This window comes from Zeus faber (assembly GCF_960531495.2).
Source record: "Zeus faber genome assembly, chromosome: 13".
Lineage (NCBI taxonomy): Eukaryota > Metazoa > Chordata > Actinopteri > Zeiformes > Zeidae > Zeus > Zeus faber.
The window spans coordinates 28,755,544-28,781,927 of NC_137198.1; the positions used below are offsets into that span (position 1 = coordinate 28,755,544).

The following is a 26,384-nucleotide window of genomic DNA, read 5'->3' on the forward strand; positions in this document are numbered from 1 at the left end:
AACAACCGGTTGGAAGAGAGAGAGAAAGACAGAGGGAGAGAGTAAGAATATACTGGCCTATGTAGTAATTTAATAATCATTTACCAACGCAGAGAGCTTGAACATATTAAATTAATGAACCGCGATTTAGAGAAAAGATAGTTGCGTGTGTCATTTCTGCAAAGGTAACTATAATTAATTGGTTTCCAAAGATTAATGACAGTGATTAGTTTAGAACAGTCTAAAAAATAAGTTGGAAAGAACTTGGAAGCCCTACAAATATAGAAAAACTAGACTCCCACAAACTGTCTGAAGGGTTCACAAAAATCAGAGGTTTTTGAACGCACCATTATGTTAGAAGCTGTGAATCGGCAGACTTGACTGTCTGAACTTGACTGCTTCCAGGGACCTCCATAAGCAAATTTGAATGACAAGTACAATGATGAGTAGTGATGAGTGGAGTAGACTTTTCATTTTTCTTTCTTTCATCCTTTCTCTATCTCGCCGTAACATTTTTGATGTGCACGGAGACCGATGATGTAAACCGCTGATTCTATTGAGTGACTCATCATCCCCTCCTTCAAACAGTGCCAAAATGCGGATTCAGAACCAGCTGCGGAGCCCCAATAATCCCTTACTGTACAGTGGTTTCCCAGCTAGGCTTTGAATACAGTATAGATAGCGATACTCCTCATAAAATTCAAAGCATTAAATGGCACCAGAATACTAGTGTCTAGCATACTAGTGTAGTAGTTCACTTGTCGAGCGGTAAAGTAATGATTTCTGGAGTGTGATTGTTTTCAGGACATCGGCCAGGTATTCTCCCTGGTCTGAGTTTAGTGTTGGGGGTATGTGGTGTGGGGATGTTGTGGTTTGAGCAGCCATACATGACCTGGATTTAGGTAATTGATGGATCCAAGATCAGAGTGGCTGCATACCTGTTGCTTGTTGGTTGGTGTAACGAGCAGCAGGTAAAACCCCCATCCCCACACTCACTCAGGAGAGGAGCCCCTATCATGACACATGTCTATCTGCTACTGGGCTTATTCCAACTGGCCCACTCTCTACAAAAATCTAGTGTCAACAATCCCGTCTTCAGTCTTTCTGTGCCGGAGGTCCCTGAAAAGCCACTTGGGTGGCGGGTGTTCGAAACTGCTCAATGTTGTTTTGTATCGTAAACAATTTGAATCCCTTGTTTTGGTTGAATTTCAGTCTGGTTTTTTTTCTTTTCCCCTTCTGTAAAGCACTTTTTGATGCCTCTTAAGAATGGTGCTGAATTAATAAGGAATTACTTGCTAATTTGACCTACTTCTCATGGCAGGGTGATGCACATTTGTGACCCACCGCAGTAAAACCTGCCATCTTGCGCATTTCTAAACTCGCCAGGAGCAGCCAAATAAGTTGAAAAAACCTTTCTTGAAGGAAAATTAGATTTTTCCAGATTCGTGTTCCTTTGTGGGGTTTTTTTAATCTCTCAACGTATTTTCAAAACCGAGTTTGATTTATAAATAGTAGAAAAATGTTAAACTGTGGAGTTAAATATTCCCGTTAGATTACATGGGGGAACACAGTTCACTTACCTAGACGCTTAATAGCGCTGAACAACGCTGAACAACGCTGATCGATGGTTTCCTTTAAAGTGAGAGTCCAGGTGTTTATAATTCATCCATATTCCATGTGATGTGAAGTCACAATGTGTAACCATTTTGGTAGAGTTCAACCTTTAAACCAGACCTGGGCATTTTAAGGCCCGTGGGCCAAATCCGGCCCTTTAGGCGTTGTTGTCCGGCCCACGTGAGGTCAATTGTACAATACAACTGTGTTGCTTTTATTTTGAAAAGTGTGCTGTTTTTTTTTTTTTATTTACGTAAGTGCGCACATGCGTGGGTGAACAGCTACAAGTGATCTTGGCCAGTTAGCTCTCAAAATGTCAGCTCAAACCAAAAAAAATAAAAATTTATACTGCATTTTCAGCAAGACATGGACCGCTAATGGACTATGGACTATTTATTTACAGCAGTCAAAGGTAAAGCCGTGTGCTTAGTTTGTGGTACACAGGTCGCTGTGTTCAAGGATTACAATTTGAATCGCCATTACGTGACCAAACACGAGGAGAAATACAAGAACTTGTCTGATCAACAGTGCGCAAGGAAGTCGGATGCTTTGCTAGCTAACCTGCAAAACCAACAAGGACCTTTTACTAAACTTTGCACACCCAGAGATGCAGCTGTCAAGACAAGTTATATCATATCCCACCAAATCGCTAGAAAAAGTCAACCGTTTTCTGACGGAGAGGTTATTAAGGAGTGTTTGTTGGACTCTGCAGCTCTCATATGCCCGGAGAAAATGGGAGCATTTGAGAATGTGGCCCTCTCCTGACGTACTGTAACGAGGAGGGTTGAGGACATCACAGGGAATCTGGAGCTTCAGCAGAAGAACAGAGCGGTCAACTTTGACAATTTTTCCCTGGCTTTGGATGAGAGCTGTGATGTATGTGACACTGCCCAGCTACTCATCTTCTTACGTGGGTAAAATAGTCAAGCGTGGGACAAACTTTAAAATCATGGAGGAGCCGGCAGCCATGCAGTCAATGAAAGGGACAACAACTGACAAGTTGGGACTGAAATGGGACAAGCTGGCAGGTGTGACAATGGATGGTTGTTCAAATCTGACAGAGCAAAATGTAAAATGAACTGAAAAACATTAAAAGCACTTATTGCTTTTTGTATCTGTAGACCAATTGCTATCTTTAACATACTGCAAAATCCTTTTTCAGTATTTGTGAAGATTAACATGTTAAAAATAAAATGAAAAACTAATGTCAGGATTGTTTTTACGGTTTACTTCTATCGAAGTAATTTTCCTATTTGACCTACACCACAATTTCATATATTTATATAAATATTTACAGAATATTCTAATTCTACTGATTACCAGTAGCAGCTAATCAAAATATATAATTTACTGCTTTTTACAATGGGAGACAATTAATATTGAGCAGAATTAAGTTGAAGTTATGGTTGGTTCGGCCCTCCGACACAGCTCAGGTCTCTCATGTGGCCCCTTGTAAAAATGAATTGCCCACCCCTGCTTTAAATCATACTACTTTTACACACACACAGAGACGTCATTGTGGAGGGGGCGTATACCAACGTTATCACTTCCATAAACAAGACGAGGATCCGGTTTCACTTCTCTGTGAAAACTTTCATTTCCATGTGTTGTTATGGATTACGAGAAGCGGGTGGAGGAAGATCTAAATCATATCGCGGACCTTAATCTGACCAGTGCGTTAGATCCAAGTCAGTGTGAGCAGCGCGTACTGGACTTCATTTTCCGCGATGATAGTCAGTTCTCCGACAGCAATGCGGAGAACGACAGCGACGCTGAATCTTATGATCCCGGACTTGGAGAACATTTCAAACAGCGGACTTCAACCTGAATGTGACGATGAAATGGAATATTTTCAAGAAACACCGGAGGAGACCGATGATACGCTCGTTGTTGTTACAACGGAAGAAGTTAATGACGTGATGAAGTCCGTTGAGGTTGGTGATTGGCAGATTTTCAGATTTCAGATTTTCCGAGACTCATAATTGATAGACTCTACATTTTGTTGTGTTGTCCGTACTGTTAAAATAATTCCACATTTATAAAACATTAAAACAGTATATTCTTACTGTTAGATAAAAGCTTTTTAAAAAACGAAAATAGCTGTGTGTTGTTGACGCTGTTCAACGCTGTTCGTGATTGGCCCATTCAGCAGTATGTTAAGTAGCCATGAGGCTTGTTTATCCGCCAACCCCATTGGCATTCTGGGAGCTGGCTGAATGAACCTGGTGTGGGTAAAACTTTGGAGGTGATTATCTCAGAATCACAGTCTGCCACACCCTTGTCATTAACAAGTCATAGCTTTAAAAATATTTGCTTGATTTGCACAAGTGACACCTTGTTTGGAAGCTCTGATTCTCCACTTTCAAACGATGTGGAAAAAAAAGATTCCCCGAAATGCATTGGGTCACATTTTACAGAACCAGTTTCTATTTCAAGTACATTATGCTCAGTGCCTCTTCAAGACCTGCTCCTACACCTGTACGCAAACTCCATGATGATATCAGGTTTGTATGATGTGCTGGTAAAAATGTAACCATAAGTAACCAATCAGAACTGCTGTAAGTAAGTTAACCACATCGCAGACTGGAAAAATACTTGTCTTTGTGAACAAATGGTATAAGCTATGGATGAGCCACTGAAATCTGATAACTGACCTAGTGGGAAGTAAATTAGGATGTGGGGTACTATCGGCTATCCCTTACCTGTAAAGCTGTCCTGAAAAAGGCAATACAGTCTTACCATCGGCACCAAGACAGGTAAATAATCATCTGGCAAGACCGTCAAGACCCGGCGATGTGTCAAGGGGAAGGTTGTAGGGCTACACAACAAAATTGTGGACAATATATTTCACGTATCTCAAGTATAGGACATGTTTAACATGTTTAAACTTAAGGGCCACAATACACAAACCTTAAAGATTGCACGCACAGCCAAAATCTGCCAACCCCTCAACCAACCCCACCTGCCATTCCAAAACTATAGTGGGGTGAGGGCATTGTGAGGTAGGGATGAGAGGGTGGGGGAGGGTGTAATTAGTGGAAATTATGGGAGTCTGGTTGGCTATCCCCAGGATGGGGGCTGAGGCACAGAGGCCTCATTTGCATGCGAAAGCTCCAGCGAGGACAAATGGCAGGCGGACAGCTCTTCGCTAATAAGATGCACAAAAGGAAGGAAAAAAATGAGTGCTGTTGTAAGAGGGAGGGTGATGACAGGGGTTATTATCCTCATCTAATGTGTGAGGGAAGGCAGCTTGACTCCAGAGCAGCCCAAAGAAAAAGTCAAACAGAGAGAGAGAGAGAGAGAGAGAGAGAGAGAGAGAGAGAGACAGACAGAGAGAGAGAGAGAGAGAGAGAGAGAGAGAGAGAGCAAAGTAAGTAGATAATGAAAACAGACACAATGAAGATATTTAAAATTTACAGTTGTATTGTTGTCGTGCAACTTTTGAACTGGAACTTGAACGTGAACTTCATCACTTTACGGCATTTCCTTTGTCCGTTTCTTCCTTGGCTAGTTCATATCGCCATGTTCATTAACTGACAGGTTGAGACATTTTTGGTTTGCCTTCACTTAACAAGCATGTCATGAAAATGGAAAAAATGTTTCAACCAATCTGAGACAAGTAAATTGGTCAGGTGACATGTTCTCAGCCCAAACTCTGAAACAACACTTCTGTCAGTAAAAATGTAAATATCAAAAATATTTTGCCGTTTCAAATGTAATTCTGGGACTTCAAGTGTAATCCATCCAACACAGGTGATCACCATGGATTGCCAGAACGATGTACATTTTATTACGATATACATACCATGATATGATACACAACATCACGTATTTCGCCGTAGAGGAATCGTGAGGGCATGAGGACGTATGGGGCAGGGAAGAAGGAGATGTGAGGCAAAGTAGACAAGAGAAAATGAATGCAAGCTGAAAGCACAGGAAACGGCTGACGGAAAGCATGAGCGCTCTGCCGCGAGGAAATTGAAGGAAGCACGCATGAAATAACAACACCACTCATGGAAGAACATGTGCAGGTCTATCTCTATCTGGATACAAACCGCCAGGTCTGAACAGGGCCTTAGTCAGCCCTTCTGTCTCCACAACTATCGTTTAACCAGGCATCAGCACTCGTCTGTGCTCTTCTCGACAACAGCAGGTACCAATTTGGGGTAGCACATATATGTATTTATCCATAATAGGTGTGTTGAAATGAAGTTCATTTAAGTTTTGGGGTGAAAGAATGTGTCCTTTTTTGTGTTTCACTTCTCTCTGAAGGGTTCAGGCAGCAAATATGTCTCAAGGATTAACTTCAATACCATACAATTTCAGCAGTTAATGCATAAACTCAGTAGTTGACAATTTCTGCTGATTTCTGAAGTGTGCTATGACACCATGCAGTACAAGAGAATACAGTAGCGTACGATCAATATGTGATTAATAATAACACCATGTCCCAGACACACACATACAAAAGGACATTGAAAGTCTCACATTAAGTTCTAAATACACCGATCAGCCACAACATTAAAACCACCTGCCTAATATTGTGTAAGTCCCCCTTTTGCCGCCAAAACAGCACTGACCCATTGAGGCCTGGACTCCACAAGACCTCTGAAGGTGTCCTGTAGTATATGGCCAAAAGACGTTAGGTTGCGTGGTTGGGCCACCATGGATCGGGCTTGTTGTTCAAGCACATCCCACTGATGATCGATGGGGTTGAGATCTGGGGAATTTGGAGGCAAAGTCAACAGCTTGAACTCTTTGTCATGTTCCTTAAACAATCCTGGAACATTTTTTGCAGTGTGGCAGAGCGCATTATCCTGCTGGAAGAGGCCACTGCCATCAGGGAATACCGTTGTCTTGAAGTTGTGTACTTGTTCTGCAACAATGTAGGGGGTAAGTGTGAAGGTAACATCCACATGAATTTGAGGACCCAACATCACACTGCCTCCGCCGCCTTGCCTTCTTCTCATAGTGCATCCTGGTGCCATCTCTTCCCCAGGTAAACGACGCACACGCACCCGGCCAACCACAAGATGTAAATGAAAATGTGATTCATCAGAGCAGACCACCTTCTTCCATTGCTCCATGGTATAGTTCTGACACTCACATGCCCATTGTAGGCACTTTTGATGATGAACAGGGGCATGGGCACACTAACCAGTCTGTGGATACGCAGCCCCATACGCAGAAAGCTGTGATGCACTTTGTGTTCTGACACCTTTCTAATATAGCCAGCCTTAATTATTTCAGCAATTTGTGCTACAGTACCTCTTTTGTGGGATCAGACCAGACAGGCTAGCTTTTTCTCCCCACGCACATCAATGAGCCTTAGGTGCCCATGACCCTGTAGCCGGTTCTCCAGTTGTCCTTCCATGGACATCTTTTGGTATGTACTTACCACTGCATACCAGGAACACCCCACAAGACCTGTCGTTTTGGAAATGCTCTGACTCAGTCGTCTAGCCATCACCATTTGGCCCTTGTCAAAGTCGCTCAGATCTTTACAATTGATCGCATGTTCCCTGCTTTCAACACATCAACTTCAAGAACTGACTGTTCGCTTGCTGCCTAATACACCCCACCGCTTGACAGGTGCCATGGGAATAAAATAAGTAATGTTTTTAACTTCACCTCTCAGTGGTCTTAATGTTGTGGCTGATTGGTGTATAACAATGGAGAATTCAAAAAATGTTATCCTGCTTATACTGTAGCTAGAGATACACAAACCAGTTTCCACTATACAAGTTTGAAAAGAGTTGTTTGTTATCAATTTGGGGCAATATTATCAAAAAAAACTTTAAAGACGTGAAATCAGAACTGTCAACGATTTTAGTCCAATGAATGAATTAATTGTGAATATCACCAATAGCTGGAACTGGCCTGAGGAGGAAGCAATTAGATGCATCCTTAAAATTCTTCTAGTAAAGGCTTAAAGGGGTTTGTAAATGCTGTTGATCAGCAATGACTGGAAGTTACAACCCAAACGTTCTCTTTATATGTTAAACTGACACCATGATTCAATTGTGGGTGATTCTTAACTTTTACATTTTAAATTTGTTAATTTAGCAAGCCCTTTTGTCCAAAGTGACTTATATGAGAGAATATAAAAAATCAAAGCATATTTTAAGTGCCTGTGCACCTGTTTCTAAATTCAACCAGATACAAGTGCAAGATAGCTATAAGGAATCAGAATAAAAATTGTATAATTAGTACATTTTGGAATCACAAGCAAATACTGTGATGTGCATTGCCATCGTGCCAATAGATCCATCTAGCCCGATGTTGTTATTAACCTAATCATTCAATGTAAGTACTAATTCAAACCGGTTCAACCCGTTTTATTAGTTAACGGTGGGTAATAAGGACGCAGGTTTTCAACGCGTGTGCGTGCGCCACCTACCTCCGACTGTGTGATGGGAGTGGAGCTGATGCCGGTGTTCACAGAGGTCCAGGAGCGCGCCGTCAGTACGCAGGCGAACAATGGGAAGAGGTTGCCCGCCCCCAACCTCCGGCTGTAGCGCTCCATGCCCGCCATGTCGCCCCCGATCAGGGCCTGCCATAGCCTGCAGTAGTCTAACCTGAACTCGGGCTGCAGCACCTAGGAGGTTAAGGGGTTGGAGGATAAAGACAGTCATTCTCCCGGGCCCGTATTCCTCAAGTGTCTCAAAGCAGGAAATTTGTCTCAAAGGAAAGGGAATGGCCAAAGATTGTCAGTCATCACAAAATTGGTCCTACTTTTAGGCATAGTTTTTCTTAACTGAGGAAACAACGATCTCCAACCAGGAGCTAAGAGAGCTTGAGAGCCGTCCTAACCTGATAGGAGATTCCAGCATTGCACTGCTGCCTCACAGCAAGAAGGTCCTGGGTTCGATTCCCGCCTGAGGCGCTGTTGGCACCGTGCTCCGGCGGGTTATCTCCCAAATAGGAGCCTTTCTGTGTGGAGTTTGCATGTTCTCCCCGTGCTCACATGGGGTTTCCTCCACCTCACGTCAGTATGGACCCCCACCAAAAACATGCACCCATCATCGTCTGACCAGCGATGGACACTTATCACCTGGTCCCCGGGCGCGTCTACGTATGCTGCCCACTGCTCCTGGCTGTGCCCCCAGAGGAAGGACAAGCAGGATGGGTCAAATGCAGAGGATCCATTTCACCGGCCACCATCAAAAGCGTGTGTGAGTGTGTGTGCAAGCATGTGTTGTGGTGTGTTGCATGACAAATAAAGACTGTTTCTTCTTCTGTTTCAGTGTGTGGATACTACAAAATTTCCCTGGACTTAGGATGCCATCCTGGTACTTTCCACATACTATTTGGTGCACACCATGATATGGGATGTGCTAAAAATGCTCATGTATTGAATATGCTAGTATGCAATTTCGGACGCAGCAATATTGTCCATCGCCCGCTTGAACTCAATAACTGGTTGCATCACCTTTAGCACTTTGAAAGACTTTGATATCAGTCTTTCACGTCACTGTGGAGGAATTTAAGCCCACCCTTCTTTGCAGAACTGATTTAATATGTCTTTTTACTCACATACTGAAGCGCGCTGGAGATGACGAAAATGTAGCATGTGGCAGGTGATATGCCATTCTGGCTCGCGACATGGGGTTGGCGAGTTGATTCACTTCCCCAGCTCCCTGATCAAGAGTTCTGAATTCTGCCTGCGTCCGTGTAATTATGGCCCTTGCTGTGCATTTATGGACCCTACTCTGGTAGGAGACTACTGATGGAGTCCGAGCCATAATGCATTAGCTGGAGCTCGACATCTCCCTCTTAGCACCTCGAAGTTAAACAACAACAATACAACACAAAAACAAAAAAAACTCTGCCTCCATTTGCATACCCACAGTGCACTGCAGTGCATTAAAAGACAAAAAAAAACCCTAAGCAGGGTCTAATTGATATTGCAGCAGGGTGAAGCATGAGGAGTGTACTGCATAGCAACTGGGAAAGACACACACTGTGTTAATATACTCGGGATGAGTGTGTGTATGTGTGTGTGTGTTTTGGATGTTGATTTATGTTCTACTCTAAAGTGACGGCTTAAATCAAAAATCACTATGTGCAAATTGGTGCCATTATGGCCCAGGGAGGGGAGGGAGTCAGAGTGTGTGTGTATGTGTGTGTCTGAATATCTATGTTGCTGTAATATTTCTTGGTTCTCCCCTTTATCAACTCCATCTTTTTCTGCCATCTTTCTTTCTCAGTGACCCCCCCCCATCTTCCTTTGAATCTCAGCAGTGCGCAAAACTCACATGTGAACATACAAGCGCCTTTCTGAGTATTAATTACCTGTGTGAGCGTGTGTGTGTGTGTGTGTGTGTGTGTATGCATTTGCACACCACACTCCCCCCCCTGAAGACAACATCCAATCAGGACTTGATCAAAAAGCTTTTAGTCTACTGCATCTCTAATATCTAGTATTGTATCTAGTGTGCATTTGTGAGTTTTGTGTTATTTTCCTTGTGGGTTTGTATTGCCTCCATCTCTCTCTCACACACTAGCATCCCTCTTTCTCCACCTCCCCCTCCCCCTCTTAACCATTAACCCCCAAGGACTCGGCAGCATGAAAAATGGACCTGCAATATGAAAACAAATGATATTTTCTTTTGGGCGCTCTGTGGCGTGCGGGGGCCCCAGATTTGCCCACCTGATAGAGGCCATGATCGAGGAGCACAATCTCAGTCGAGTTGCTGCGGGGACACTTGCGCACCAGCACGTTGCCTGGGTGAGGGTCGCAGTGCACAAAGCCGTGCACGAATATCATCTCGCTGTACATCTTGCCCAAGTTCTCCGATATCTGTTTTGTTTTTTTTGGGGGGGAAGGCACAAACAATGAAAGAAATGGACAAATTAAGAACAAAATGCAGAACACAAACTTATCTATAAATATATGCAGAAACTAAGAATTAGAAAAATTAAATCCACATTGCACAACATAACATGAGGTCATTTAGCAGGTGCTTTTTTCTTCTATATACACAACTAAATCAATCTACAAAAAAAACAGAAATAAACAAAGGAATGAAGAAATACACAAACAGACAAATAATCTCTCCTTTTAGTGGAACGGTTGATTGGCTACAGAATTTTACAATGACCTCAACCAGCTCTCTACAGCTCCAAACTATGGAGAGTGCCTGGGTACCTGCTCTACCACTGACTTAAAACTGAGGTAGCTCCGCATTTTTTTTTAATAAATGTAAAAGAATATTATTGTTTTAATCTTGTTCGGGCTCAATCTGGGAATGCAGTGGCTCATGACTCAATTCTACGAACAACCACAGAAAGAGCCAATGAGAGGCAAGCAGTGCACACTATTCTCACGAGTCCGGTGGAAGGCAGAGTGTAGTCTGTAAGTGTAAAACAGTGTTGCCGAACCCACAACTCGCCTTGTCCAGTAGTCCACACACTGTTTCATAAGCACAACTGAGATAATCATCAAATCAGGACATTTCAAAAAATAAAGCTGACTTAGCTGTCAGCTAACAAGCTACCTGCTCCTTGTGGTTCTGCCTATTTACATGAGGGGACAAGAATGTGTTGTTTTGATATGCATTTCCACCTGATTTGCTACGTTTTTGGCAGGGGCTGCATTAGCCAGCCAAAAAAGGCAGCGATGTCTCCGAAATGAGACGGAGGTATCAAGAAACAATTTTGTGATTATTTGTGGTGGAATGCTCCTTTAAATGAAAAATATGTTGACAATTGCACTTATCACGCACGGTGGCACAGTGCATTGCACTGCTGCCTCACAGCAAAAAGGTCCTGGGTTCGATTCGCGCCTGGTGTACTGTTGGCACCACGCTCTGAAGGGTATCTCCTGAATAGGAGTGGAGTTTGCATGTTCTCCCCATGCTCACATGGGGTTTCCCCCATATAACATCATAAGAACCCGCATTAAAAACATGCACAACAAACATCGTTTGAGTTGGTCCCCAGGTGCTGTACTGTAAGCTGCCCACAGCTTCTGGCCTGCTCCCCGGAGGAAGGACAAGCTTTGATGAGATAAATGCGGATATGACATTTCATGGCCTCCATCTGCGAGTGTGTGTGTGTCAGCCGTAGCTGCATGTGTTGTGATGTGTGTTCGAAAATAAAAACAAGCTAAAGCTTGTCCAGTTCTTTAATCTAAAGGAAAACGAAATTCTTGTTCATGCAGACAGTTGTAAACAGGTGTGGTTATGGTGAAGTGTCATGATGAGCACGCCCGTGCGTGCACACACACGCACGCACACACACACACACACACACACACACACACACACACACACACACACACACTAGAGTCTAAATGGAGCGTACATCCTCCAGATAATGCTACTTAGTGCGGACACAGGACAAAGGCACAATAAACACATTTTCTGATATACGGCTTAAAAAGGAACTTTCCACTAATATTTTTTGTCCATAAAGGCAGTTCCAAAAATTGAAAAGAGTGTGTATGTACGGCAACAAGTCTCTGATTAAATGCTGGAAACCCTTCCGCTACACAAATCAGGTGTCTCAGATGTGATTCTAAACCTCTCCCCCTGTTTGTCGTATTTGATCGCACTCAACAACTTCCTGTGAAATGCCCGGCTTGATGCACTGGAGCAGAAAAATCGACAAATCCAGAAAATATAATAGCGATTTTTTTGTGTGTTTGTTTAGCTTTGTTGTAATCCCTCTGAGATATTTTCCTCTGTCTCACTTGTTGGAGATGGAACAGTCAGACTAAAGGCAGTCACTTATGCCAGTGGTGGCAATCTGGTTTGACTCCCATTTCTCCTGACACGTGTTTAAAAAAAACCCTATATATATATATATATATATATATATATATATATATATATATATATATAATAAAAAGCATCGAACAAGACAGACATAAAGAAGACATAACAATAAGTAGTTTTCAATAACACACCATGGAATAGGTAAGCAATATCGATAAAAGCAAGCTTGATGATACATATTTTTCATGAAATATGTATATGAATAAACCAGTTTAGCGATCCTCTAAATTAAAGTGAGTTATAAATACTCAAGGCTAAGACTGAGATTAAATTAACTGAACCCAAAAGTGTGTAGGATAATGCCCATCACCTTTGCTTGAGGTCCATTAAGTTCATTCCATTCATAAATTCGACAGGTCCCTACTTGCACACCCCAGCAGATTTGGACATCCGTCACACAAAATGACCAACCTACCGACCTATGACAAAAACCCACCCAGTTCAGTACAAAGGCAATAGAGTGGCGGAGTCACATTTTACATATTTCTACATCTTTAAATATCTATTTGTTTTGTATTATATATTTTTTTCACTGTTTATTGTTTGGCTATTTGTATATATTTGAATTTTTTTAATTTTACTTCATTTTTATTATATCATTTCATTACATATTTTCAGACTGTTAAGCTTTTTATTTTTTGATGTTGAATGTTGTAATGTTTATTTTTTATGAAATACAACAAACCTCACCAGAACAAATTCCTTGTATAAATCCCCTGCACTTGGCAAATAAACAGATTCAGATTCAATTGTGGAGGTTTTTGGAGATCAATAAAAAAAAAAAAAAAAAAATTATATTTCATGAGTTATACATGTGCTATTAAACTGCTATAGTACGTGTGCTATTAAACATGTGCTATTACACTAGTCACAGTGATTGAAGCAAATGCAGTAAAAAAATATATATATATACGTAAATAAAATATTAAATAAAAAACAATACAATACACAACAATAACAATAAACAATACAATTATAGTAGACTACTTTCCGAGCATGATTTTAATTGCTGGCTATGACAAACGCCATTTTAGTTCAACTTAACAAAAACATTGGGTCTCTACCCACACGTACGTTGTGAGCAGCCAGACCTGACCTGGATCTAGGTGATTAGGTCAGGGTGGCTGCATACCTGTTGCTCATTGGTTGGTCGAACGAGCAACAGGTAGTACCCCCATCCCCACACTCACCCAGGATAGGAGCCCTGTCATGACATGTTTCAATCTGCTCCTTTTTTTGTGGCCATTAAGGAGAGAATAACAACAACAACAGGGAAGAAATTGCTAAAACTTTGAGAGAGATACTAAGAGACAGAGAGACAACAGGGGGACAAACAGGAAGACAGACAGGGATTTTAGCTTTTGGCGAAATGATACTGAATAGCCCCCATGACGGCTGCCACAAAATGGATTCCGGCAATGGCAGATTTGCAGTCACACCACATCATCAGGAAACAGATGTGTTGTAATGGTGCTGTTACATCCACATTTCCTTTTTTCCCGTTCTCTCTCTCTGCTGATCTAGTTGTTGTGGAGGATTAAATTAGGAGGTTGAGCGCCTAAGGAAAGAAAGAAATTCACTACTTGGTAACTGCACACAGTCACAGGCTGAACTGAGGCTCGAATCAAATGAACAAATAGTAGGAAACCCAAACTAATCTTGAGTCACTCCTAAAGAGTCGAATCTCTGAAAAGAATCAAACTTTTCACCACTTGTTGTATTAGAATTAATTGTATCTTTCTCAAGGGCACTTGAGCAATGTATGATCACAATGCGATTGAAACAATATACTTTGATTTGGAACACAATTAATCATATATTATCGCGATGTCGATATTGTGAAATAATTTAGTGAAAAAACAATTTTTTTATCGACAGCCCGCACAGGTCACATGATAGCATTGCAGATGGCGGCACTTGCAGAGATAGTTGACGTCAAAACTTTTTTGAATGGCATGGATCCGACGAATCCGCAGGCAATCTGAATACGATTTGAATACGGGGCAGTTCCAACATGGTGTGGTATGGGTTTTATACAGGTCGGCGGTTCAGTATTGTGAATGGAGTTTGTGATCAACAATCGCACAAAGATGGCGCCACGCACAGACATATGCTGCAACGATGAAATCACAGATCTTATACAGATCGCCACTCACAGATATAGTCACAATTGATCTTTAAATAAAGGAATATAAGATACAATCTCTTAACCATAACAAGTTACAAAGTGTGGTGTCTTTAGCTGCTTTCACATATGAACTCTGGACAATGTACGGATAATCAGGTCCGGACATTGTCCGGAGTTGCCCTTTCAAACATGTAGCACACAAGCAGAGATTTTCCGTGTCAGACGCGTGTACACTTACCTGGAAATACTCTGGTTTAGGCGAGGGGCAGAGCCTGTAGATGCAGGGCGAGACGCATGATGCTACAGAGTTTTACAGCACACCCAAGGTGGTGGACAAGGCTACCAATTTATCAGTAATTTGTTAGCATTGATACTCTCTATTTGGACATATCCGCAATATAAACAAAAGAGTGGAAAGGAATATACTGTTAGGGAAAGCAGAAAGGAGTAAGAAGCAGCTACGCTTCATGCACAAAGATCCGCACAAAGGTAAATTACACTTCTTCACCCTTGGCGAGTGGGAGTGTCGATGATGTCACCAGTCGCATGATAGAGATGTCATCAACACGCGTCACGCCCTCTTGCTCGCTCTGAATTCTCCGGACACTGACCTGCTCTGTACACACAGACCACTCAATCGGACATTACGCAGACTTTGTACTAGGGTGCTGGCTGGGTAAAGTCTGGTTTATGATCGGTCCAACAGATTCGGACATTGGCGTTCACACATACAGCTCAGTACAGTGCTTGTGTGAAAGCAGCATTTGTTTTTTCTTTTTTTTTTTTTTATTTATGTTTGAAAGAAATTATGTTTAAGTGTTACCAGAAGACAATTGAATTACACAAAGCACAGTGTATCATAAATATATACGCTTCTGAGGACAACTGACATCCAGCAGAGTAAGTTCTACAAAGTAATACTGCTTAACTCTTATTGACTCTTTAGTTCCTTTACATTGAAGTTGAGAGTAGCAGAGAGGACTTTGAAATTGATGTATAAAGAGCACAAATTGGTGCATATAGGACCTCCAGACCCCCACTTAATTTGTGTCCCCGAGGCATGGGGCCGCTGCTCAAGGTGTCCCTTATTTTTCCACATTGAAATTGGCAACCGTACACGCAGTGGCTCAGACCTCACCAGGCCGGAACATGAACTTCTGCCATCACAATTTAACAAAGGGGTGACTACCCTGCGTATTGCTGCCTGTAGCTTTATTTAGGGCCTGAGCACCAGGTGGTGCGAAGGCCCAATTGTAATGCAAGGAATTATTCGGGCTTGAGCACGAAAGAGCCAGGTAAGTCTTGGCATGAAAGTGCCACTTGACTCCACATGGTCAGATCTTTTTCAAATTTCACATGTTTGATAAGAGTCCTGGCCTGAAGACTCTACAGACCAATATTAAATTATAGTCAGGGCTTCGCCTAATACAGGCCCTACACTTTTAATAATTACTGCTAACTGGTTAAGCACATCAACCTCAAATTTGGCCAGAAGTCTTCAGACCTTGAAGATGCTAACGCCGTTGCCATGATGTCACATTATTTACCATAAAAAAGGAAGCTGTTTTTAAGGGGCTTGGGAGGCTTGAAAACTCACTAAACTTGGCACACGCATCAGAAGGCTGTATTTTGTTGTCTTATATGGGTCTTCGTGGTACGTTTCACCTACATATATGAAATTTGGTAGGTGGATGTAACATCCCAAGACTAAAAAAAGTCTCCTGGTGCCATGAGCTAAACTAGGAAGTTTAGGTCAATCGGAAGTCAGCCATTTTGAATTTATTGTGAAATATTTGTGTATTTTTTTTGCCATTTACAGGGGGTCTTACTTTAACAAACTCCTCATATGACGTTAATCAGTTCCATCTTGAACTTGTTCAGCATATATAAAAGACCATTACGATGACATTTTTTTTTACGTTTTTCGTCTAACGCCATGGCCTAATTTCCATGTTTCGACACAAATCAGCAAATGTTTTGTAACTCGACTGTACACATCAAATCTCACCCACGCAGGAAATAATCTGTCTAGTGGTCGCAAAAGTGCACAGCTGCTTGCAGCTCTTGTTATTAATATTTGTCTTAACAGAAATGAATCGCATTTTTGTGGGCCTAAAGATGCTCAAAAAAGTTGCAAAACTTTGCACATGCGTGAGAAGTGGTGAAAATGTATACCTTCTTAGGGTTGGCTTGCGCATGGGTGTGGCAAAATGGCTCGATAGCGCCCCCCCCTACAGACTTCTACTCCCCTACAGAATTTCAACGAAGTAGCCCTCGCGGTACAATTCGCCTAGATGTACGAAATTTGGTTTGCACATGTAACAACCCAAGACTTGAAAGGTCTCTTGGTGCCATGACCTATACCTAAACACGACAATTTATTGTGAAATCTTTGTGTATTTTTTGCATTTTACAGGAGTACTTTAACGAACCCTAACTAGGCGGTTAATTAGATTCACATCAACTTGGTCAGCGTATATAAAAGACCCTAACGATGAAAAGCTGTTCACCTTTTGAGTTTTTGTCAAACGGCGTCGGCGTGGCAAGGCGTCAAATTTCCATGTTTCGGCACAAAACAGGAAGTGGTTTTTAACTCTTCTGTACATGGTCCAATCCGCCCCAAAATTCATGTTTGATAAGAGTCCCAGGCTAAAGACGTCTAGGTGCCAATATTGAGTTAAAGTGCCACCTACTGGTAAGCCTTGTATGACAAACATAAATTTACAAGAAATTTGCATTGTGTGGTCTACACATGATATACAGCAACATAATGCATGTTTGGTCCATGTTCTCTAGCCCTACACAGTGGACACAGGCGGTGATACAAAATGTGCAATACGTCATGTCCACCGCCATGCACTCCATGCAGGAAATATCATCTTACTTGTCTAGCAGTCTCCAAAGGTCGCGAAAGTGCACAGCTCTGTCAACCTGCTGGTTGACACAGCTGTGCACTTTCGCATGTACTGGTGGGATGCTTCCCACCAGTACATGCGTGAAGCCGTCATCACTGCTTGCAGCTTTAATTATATTTATCATTTACTAAAGTTGAATAGAGAAATAATCAATCAATTGTTATCGAAATTGGACCATTACATGTGCAAACTCTCTTAATATTAGCCATTAAACGCCAATTTTGACTCAAAATTAGGCTTAATAAACATTGTAAACTGCAAATACTGGAAATAAATCAATTTTGTTTACTAAAGGTGTGTAGCAGTTAGTTGGTGATTTGGGGTCAATGTAAAACATACCATTTTATTTTAAATATAATATATAATATAATATTATATATAATATATATATATATATAATATATATATAATAACAATATATTTTCATTTTAAAGTTAACATTTTAATAAAAAATACATCATAATTTTTATTTAATTTTCTCCGGTGATGAATAAAAAGTATAATCTCTCTCTCTCTCTCTCTCTCTCTAGCACACAAACCCATCCACCCACCGGTTTGCCAAGGTATACACCAGATGTGGAAGTGCACACACTTGACAATGGCACTCCTGTGCCTATGAAAATGTATACAACTTTTATTTTCACCATACTCCAACATTACTCTCTAACCAAACCCTCTACAGTGCATAATCTAGCAAAAAATAAAAACAGCATATAAACAACAAGAAATCATTGTTCCATTCCAGTCACGTCATGGGGGCAGAGTCCAGAGGAAAGTCTATTTGGGCCCTCATCCATCTTCTGATTACACACATCGTGGCTCAAACACAGAGGCCGGCAGACGCCACACACACTTAATAATTCTATCCATTTCGTCGAAATGTGTGTGTCTGCCTGTTTTATAATGTCCTCCATCTAACTAATCAGCTGTCTAATAATGCTCATCATTATTGGTCAACGGTCAGCCGATGTGGACATTAGTGAGTTTGTTATTCTGTGTGTGTGTGTGTGTGTGTGTGTGTGAGCAAGAGAGAGAGAGAGACAGAGAGAGAGAGAGAAAACAAAGATTCCAATAAAGGACTTATTGCGCATTGTGTATTTGTCATTGTCCAACATATCTGTTGCCAAATGGGGTTTGTGTGTGTGTGTGTGTTCGGTGTGTGTGTGTGTGTGTGTGTGTGTGTGTGTGTGTGTGTGTGTGTGCGTGTGTGTGTGTTCGGTGTGTGTGTGTGTGTGTGTGTGTGTGTGTGTGTGTGTGTGTGTGTGTGTGTGTGTGTGATTTTTCATGCATGTGTGTTATTTCCCTGGGCATGCCACTCAGCCAGACGGGGATGGACGTGTGTCATTGCCAAGTTCAGGGTTCTGACTCCTTGTGAAATCATGGCAACCAGTTAGCATTAAATTTTGTCTTGACAGTTTGCAATGTACCTGCATGCTGAAAAGCTACAATGATCATGCTAGAATCAATGACAAGCAAAACAAACCAACATCAGATTTAAACGTCCCAGTACCCCGGAGGGGAACAGCTGGAGCTCTGCCGCGCCCATTTTCTTTCCCGTGCAGTACCCCTCCCGCCGGCGCGGAGGAGGGCGGATGCCTACCATCCCGTTCCTGTGGTGCCGTGGGACGCTGCCATCCCATTCCATGCCGTCCCCTTCATGTCCCCCATCAGCTCCCAGGGCGGTGCTGCCATGGGAACGCAGGGAGCTGCGCAGACGTCTGGGCAGTGGTGCGGGCACTGCAGGCGGCATGGCCACGGCCGCTGGGACTGCCCCCGGATGGAACTCGGCCAGGTGGTTCGGGAAGGGGCCAACCAAGTACCGGTAAGGCTACAAGGGGGTAGACATGGGGCTTTGCTGGACTCGGGCTGGTCGCAGATGATGATCCAGCAACGCCTGGTTCGACCCAGGGCTTTGGTGGAAGCATCCTGGGGAGAAATTTGTTGTGTGCATGGGGATATTCACAGATATCAGATGGTCTGGCTCGAAGCTCGTTAGAAGGGAAAAGGAAGCCATGCTGCCGTCTGCAGCCATGGCTTAACCACGCCCCTTTGTCCGCCACACCACAGAATACTCAACCCTCATGTAGTTTGCACCTAGGTTTCATTCCTGCAGCAATTCAGCCCTTTGCCCATGCTGGATGCACAGCTCCATCCCCACATCAGGAGTTCAAAGCAAGTAATAGGGGACAAAAACTCGCTCAATGTCTCCGCCACGTCATGCCACAACAGTCTGACTTTGTGAATTCAAGGAGTTATTGCAAAAAAGGACATTTGGTTCTGGATTGGAACTGTCTTGAATTTTGATCTCCTACGGCCGCGATGCACTCGTGGATATAAAAATGTCCCTGAAAGAACAACTTTGGGATTTTTTATCCACGGATCCAGAGTTGGCCCATGGAGATTTTACACGCCAATGCTTTCAACAACACAACAACATAACAATGGAGCCACTGTTCCACGGGTGGGACCACTGAGCAAGCCTCGTGGTAAATGTGGCGGAATTCCACCTCTTCCAAGCATTATTCTTGCTAATGTCCAGTCCCTGGAGAACAAGATGGATGACCTTTGAGCGAGGATGACATTCCAACAGGATACAAGAAACATGTCTCCGTCCTCTGCCTGACGGAGACATGGCTGAACCCGCTGGTGCCGGATGAAGCCATTCGTCCAGCCCAGTCCTTCTCCGTGTTCTGCGCCGACAGGTCGGAGGAGTCGGGGGATTGCAAGCTGTGTGACTGCGGAGGCGCTTGCCTGACCGTAGCAGCTGAAACAGTCCGTTGTTGGGGTGATGAGGATTCTTCATGATCCTGCAGGCTCTGCTACTACACCTCCTGGTGTATAACTCCTGCAAGGGGAGGAGGGTAGTTCCAATGGTACGTTCAGCTGAACGCACCACCCTCTGCAGGGCCCGCCTGTCCTGAGCAGTACAGCTCCCAAACCAGGCAGTAATGTTGCCTGTCAGGATGCTCTCCACTGCTCCAGAGTAGAAGGACTTGAGGATCCTCACCGAGACCCGGAATTTCCTCAGCTGCCTGAGGTGGTAAAGAAGCTGCCTCGCCTTTCACACCAGAGTGTCTGTATGAACAGTCCATGTTAAGTCCTCTGTGATGTGGACTCCCAGGTACTTGAAGCTGCTCACCCTGTCGACAGAAGTCCCATCAATCACCAAGGGAGTGTCAACCTTGATTCTAATTCTCGCCTTAAGTCCGTGTGCTTCCCCACCCTGACCACCTGGGGGCGGGCTGTAAGGAAGTCCAGGATCCAGGCACACAGCGGAGCATTCAGTCCGAGCTCCTTCAGCTTGACAGCCAGTCTGGTGGGGACTATGGTGTTGAAAGCTGAACTGTAATCAATGAACAGCATTCTCACATACGCCCCCTTCTGGCCATCCAGATGGGTGAGCGTGGTGTGCAGTACCTCGGAGACCGCGTCATCCGTGGACCTGTTCTGCCGGTACGCAAACTGCAACGGGTCCAAGGTGCGGGGGAGGGAACGCATCTTTTAAATGAGTAAAAATACACAGGAAAATTAGCACCACACACTCTGGCATTTGGGTGTAATACTGGTAACAACACTGTGGCAAACAATGGAAATAGAACCAGCAAAGGGCAAATTTAGCAATAAAACCCAATTGATATCTTAAATGCAGACTGTGCAGGTTGCGCACGCACAGAACATAATGGGGGGAAATGTGGTCTCTCCATTACTGAAGTGCAGGATTTATTATATAAAAGTAAAGCATTTACACAAAAAACATCTACTTTTTACCCAATTAAGGTCCATAGCAACGGAAAGCAACAGGGAGACATGCGTGACACGGCACAGGACAGTGGGGACACAGGTTTTTTTTTGTATGGGGGACCAGGACTGCACCAGGTGACTTCTGCTGTCACTTGCCCCATCCATTCCGGCATGGAAATGTTCCAGAATGTAGCTGCATGTGTGAATAGTGAAACTCACTAGCGGTGCTGGAAAGGTTATCCCAGTCATTTACCGGGAACTATATGTGAAAGGGGCTCAAAACAGCTCTGAGTGGACAGGGCAAGAGCGGCTCTCTCCCTCTACCCCCTCTCTACATCTCTCCTACCGCGGTCAGTTTGAGAACACAGTGAACTGCACTTATATGGTTCACCGTTTCAATGCTTGTATTTTTCCTGGCGGAAAAAAATATATAAAATATATACAGTATATTCATCTCATTAATGTCAATTGGCAATCAATGGCCATTTCAGTTGTCATTCTGCCCAAGCCTAGTATGGAGCTGCGTGTCCTTTATGGAGAAAAGTCTGCATTTCTGTGAGAATTGAACCACATAAAAAAATCACAGACGATGAAAACACAATAATGCTCAAAGGCTTATGTGGTGTGGGGGTGGTGTCGTTAAACCAGCCACACCTGTCTTGGGTCTAGGTCATTGGGCTCTGGATCAGGGTGGCCTGTTGCTCGTTAGAGTATTCAATGCGAAATAGGTAAAATCTCCATCCCCACACACACATTAGCAGAGCCCTTGTCATGACAAGCTTTCCATCTGATCTGGGCTTGTTCCACCTTGCCCAGTCCTTCCAATAAACTGGTGCGTATGAGGAAGAGGGGTGGTTTAGTTTAAGCAGCCACACCTGGATTGGGTCTAGGTAATTGGGCCCAGGATCAGAGGTGGCTGTATGCCTGTTGTTCGTTAGAGTAATCAACGAGCAACAGGTGAAATCCCAATCCCCACACACAGGAGAGGAGCCCTTGTCATTAAATGCTTTCCATCTGCTTTCCAATGCTTGTTCCACCTTGCCCACTCTCTACAACAAAACTGGTACTTTTCATCCCCATCACTGTGTCTGTGTCGGAAGGCCCTGAAAACGCCACTTGGATGGCGTGTGTCAGGCGAAACAGCTACAGCTTATTTCCATTGTGGTCCTCTAATATAACATTCCAAACAGCAGTCCACCAGACCAGGGTATGCGGGGCAGGAGATGTACGCGTGATTTGGGTTCAACATACTTGGAGGATACACATCCCGAGGCCCTGCTATTTTAACTGCAATTACCAACACCACACATTGAGCACTGGGGTTTTCAGGTGGCGGGGATTGGACTGTATTGGATTTGTGTGGGGGTGTGGTTGGCCACCCCCTGTCGGCTGGGTTTGGGTCCTGGCGTCTTGCGCCTGGTGCCAGGGGGTTTCTGACACGCTGCGACCCAGCAGGGCTGCGGGGAGAGCCCGAGGGTTGCTTTCCGGGGCCCCTTGGAGGCTTGCTGCTGCTTGCTGCTTGCTGTCATGGATGTGGATTGGCGTGCGGGGGGGTGGCCGGGTGGGGCATCCATGGAAGGTGGTAGGTGTGGGGGCCCCGCAGGCTCGGGGTTCAGGCGGGGTGATGGTCTGTTGGGGCGGGACCTGGCTCCTGGCCTGTGGTCCATGCCTGGCGTCCGCGGCCTGGGGTCTGCGCCTGCCGCTGCATCTTGTGCCTGCACATGGGTGTGGCTTGTATGCGTGTGCCTCAGGGGTGCAGGGTCTCTTCGCTCTCACTGGGATTGGTTAACGCTCCTCAGGGCTGTGCTCGGGTCTTGCTCCGAGGGCTCCCAGCTTCTCTGGGGTCTGGGGGGTCTTCTGTTGCTACAGGGCATGGCGCTTGGGGCTTTCCTGCTGTTGTCGAGTATACGGCTGTGGGACTCAGGGGTGGCTTCGGGGCCTTTCCACTGCTTGGAGGCGGCACGATATAATTCCGACCTCATAAACCAGAACTAATTGGGACAAGTCCTGTTCACTCACCGATGGACACATCACATGCACACACACACATACATACAGGCGGACTCATCTCAGGCACACATACACCACCAGTACCTGCTTTGAACACATCCCCGAACACCCTCCTGATTACATCCCCCTTGTTTTCTCCCTCATTTACTGCCATAACTATCACAGGAAGAGGCCACGTGTCAAATTGCTAATTAATTTATTATAATTATGTTTTGTCGATACATGTCGTCTAATGTTTCTATGTTTATGTTCTTCCATGTATATTTGGTTCTATGTTTGTCTTGAACAAAACAAAAAAAAGCACCTTGCGCAACAGGGACACTTAGTCACTCCCCCCCCCCCATGTGTACATGGATGGAATTTTAATATAACCCCCAATATATTTTATTAAATAGCCTTTCTTAGTTTGTTTTTGAGGTGGCAATCCAATGACATTGAATGATAGCTCCAGCTAGTGCATGAAGAATAGAGCCGTCCAAGAAGGTAGCTTTTCTGGCTAAAAACGTAATTATTTGATTTATCTTGATGAGGGCTTCTAAAGCCATATTTTCACCCAATAAAAACCCATCTAATTAGCAGCCAAGATAATTTACACTGGCTTTAGCAGTTCTCCAACTTTGACATCAAAACCTGGTGACCTGGGTCATTTTATTTTAGACCAAAAAAGAATGGCTTCACTTTTTCCCAAAGTGAAGGGATAATCTATTATCTGATAGCCATCTACTAACATTTTGAAGTTCCTCACTGAGAGTGTTCTCCACCATTGTTTTATCTATACTAGTGCATTGCTCGTTTAAAACATGGCTATTTGTGAAAGTTGCTGTGACACGTGTTGAAAAACACCATTTACACTCTTTCTCACGGGAAAAAACACACCCAAGTCAAGCTCTTGGATAAACTCGCTGTTGGCTTGTTATTTCAAAGTTTATTAATATTACACAAGTCAGCATCAAACATGCCTGTTCGGAACGGACCGTTTGCTTTCACGGGAAGCCCCGTCCCCCGCTGGCACGCTGTTTCTTAAGGGAAGCCCCACCTTCCGCTTGTTTGCGATTTATTGAAAATGTATTCATATATCACTTGTTGCATGTCTAAATTGCACCAAATTCGGCATTGCATGTCCTTGTGTCTGCCAAGTGTGAAGTAGATTGCATGAATGGTTGTTGAGAATTGTAAGTCGCTTTGGATAAAAGCGTCTGCTAAATGCAATGTAATGAGATAATCTAAGGACATTAGTATTACCAAGGCCTGTTCATACTTTTTCCCCATGTGGTGGCTGGTTTGGCTTGACTTCTTTGCTTGTGTTTTGTGTGCAGTTAAACCTTGTTGAGTTGTAATCTTTGTATATAAACTTGTGAACTAAGCTTTGTGCAAATTGCTGAATTCAAGTGTGATGCTGATAGCATCTGAGTTGCTCCCTGTGCCACTGTGAGCTTCATAGCAAGGGCTGTGGGGCCTACTGCCATTGCTGCATTGTGCCAGAACTTGCATGCAACAATTGTTGCATGCATAAGGCATATCTTATTAAGGCCTTAGGCGGGTATAGGTTGCCGCAATGTTCCAGAACTTAACACTCTGTCCTGAGTAATTAGGGGTGTCACGATTCTACAAATCCACGATTCGATTTGAATTTTGATTTTAAGGTCACAATTAGATTTTCGATTTCAACTTTTTTTTCAGCACTGATAGCAATGCCATTGTTAAGCCCCTTTCACACATAGTTCCCGGTAAATTACAGGGATAACCTTTCCAGCACCGCTAGTGAGTTTCACTACTCACACATGCAGCTACATTCCCGAGCCTTTCTGTCTTGCGCCTTTTCAAACATGCAATGATAAGGCCGGAATAGATAGGGCAAGGGAGCGTCCAGCAGAACTCCCCAGTACAGTCCCGGTCTGGTGCAGTCCCGGTCTGCACCAGAGAACGACAGATGGAGCAGCAGCGCACAGAGCGATGCATGAACAAAGCTCATCAACTTTCGGGAACAAACAGGATCTATGTGGAAGCCTATGAAATAAATCCTGAAATAAACGAGGCAATAAATATATAATTTTCCGCAATGATATTCAGTTCTCTGACAGCGACGCTGTCTAACACCGATATACAGCGACGCTGTCTAACACCGATATCAGATTCAGCAATGCTGAATCTGATATCGGTGTTATCCAGAACATGGAGAACATTTCAAACAGCGGATTTGAACCTGAATGTGATGATGAAACGGAATATCTTCAAGAACCACCGCAGGAGACCGACAATACACCGTTGTTGTTATAACGGAAGAAGTTGATGACGTGATGAAGTTCATTGAGGTTGGAGATGCAGATTATGAACAAGTACCAATGGACAAGATTCTCAAGTTTACCTGCAAATGCGGCCAGGGGCCAAGAACTTTGAAGATATTTGGCATACGCACATTTATATATTTGATGACACACCGAGGTTGATATACAGGGACTACTTATATTGACAGACTGTACATACTTTTATTCATTGACTTGTAAATTACTTTCACTTATTCACTCTAGAGGGGTGCATATACCATTGTTTTGTTCTGTTGTCCGCACTTTCAACCTTCTAAATAATTCCACTTTAATAAAACATGTATATTATTACTATTAAATAAAAGCTTATTTAAAAACAAAGATTTTGTGTGTCAATGACGCTGTTCAACATTCTCTCTAAACACAAGAAGAATGGAGATATTGCCCCATTCAGCAGGGTGTCAAGTGGCCATGTGGCAAGTAGCCATGTGCCATTGTTGGTCCTCCAATCATTTCCATTCTGGGAGCTGGCTGAATGAAGCCAAATGTGGGGGAAACTTTCAGGGTGATTATCTCAGAAGCACAGTTTGCCACACCCTTGTCATTAATAAGCCATAGCTTTAAAAATATTTGCTTGATTCACACAAGTGGCACCAAAACAGTAAAAGGGTAGCAAATCTACCTCAAATCTGTGGTGGGTCACAATTGTAAAGAGAGAGGGGCTCATTTAGTTGCTGTGACCTTTCCAGGAAAAAACAACAGTGCCCAAAAAGGTAAGTCAGTTCGCTGAAATGCTCCAGGAATTGTAATAAATTCAGCATTGTACTTGTTCCTGGACTGAAAGAATCTATGCAGAGCCACCGCTCTTAAGATTTCCGCTGTTTCTTGGGAGGCACTGACGGGAGTTTGTCACAACAAAGAGTGTACCCAGGGTGGAGCCAAAACGCCCCAC

At 43.5% G+C, this 26,384-nt stretch overlaps 1 protein-coding gene across 1 annotated transcript in view; it reads right to left on the reverse strand.

Moving 5' to 3' along the window:
* Positions 1-26,384, reverse strand: part of adck1 (aarF domain containing kinase 1) — a 187,333-nt gene that overhangs the window by 16,597 nt on the left and 144,352 nt on the right. Inside the window, exons 8-9 of the mRNA XM_080012942.1 lie at positions 10,247-10,396; positions 7,994-8,191 (exon numbers count right to left, since the gene is read on the reverse strand). Coding sequence (XP_079869068.1) covers positions 7,994-8,191; positions 10,247-10,396 — 348 coding nt within the window. The remainder of the gene's footprint in view (positions 1-7,993; positions 8,192-10,246; positions 10,397-26,384) is intronic.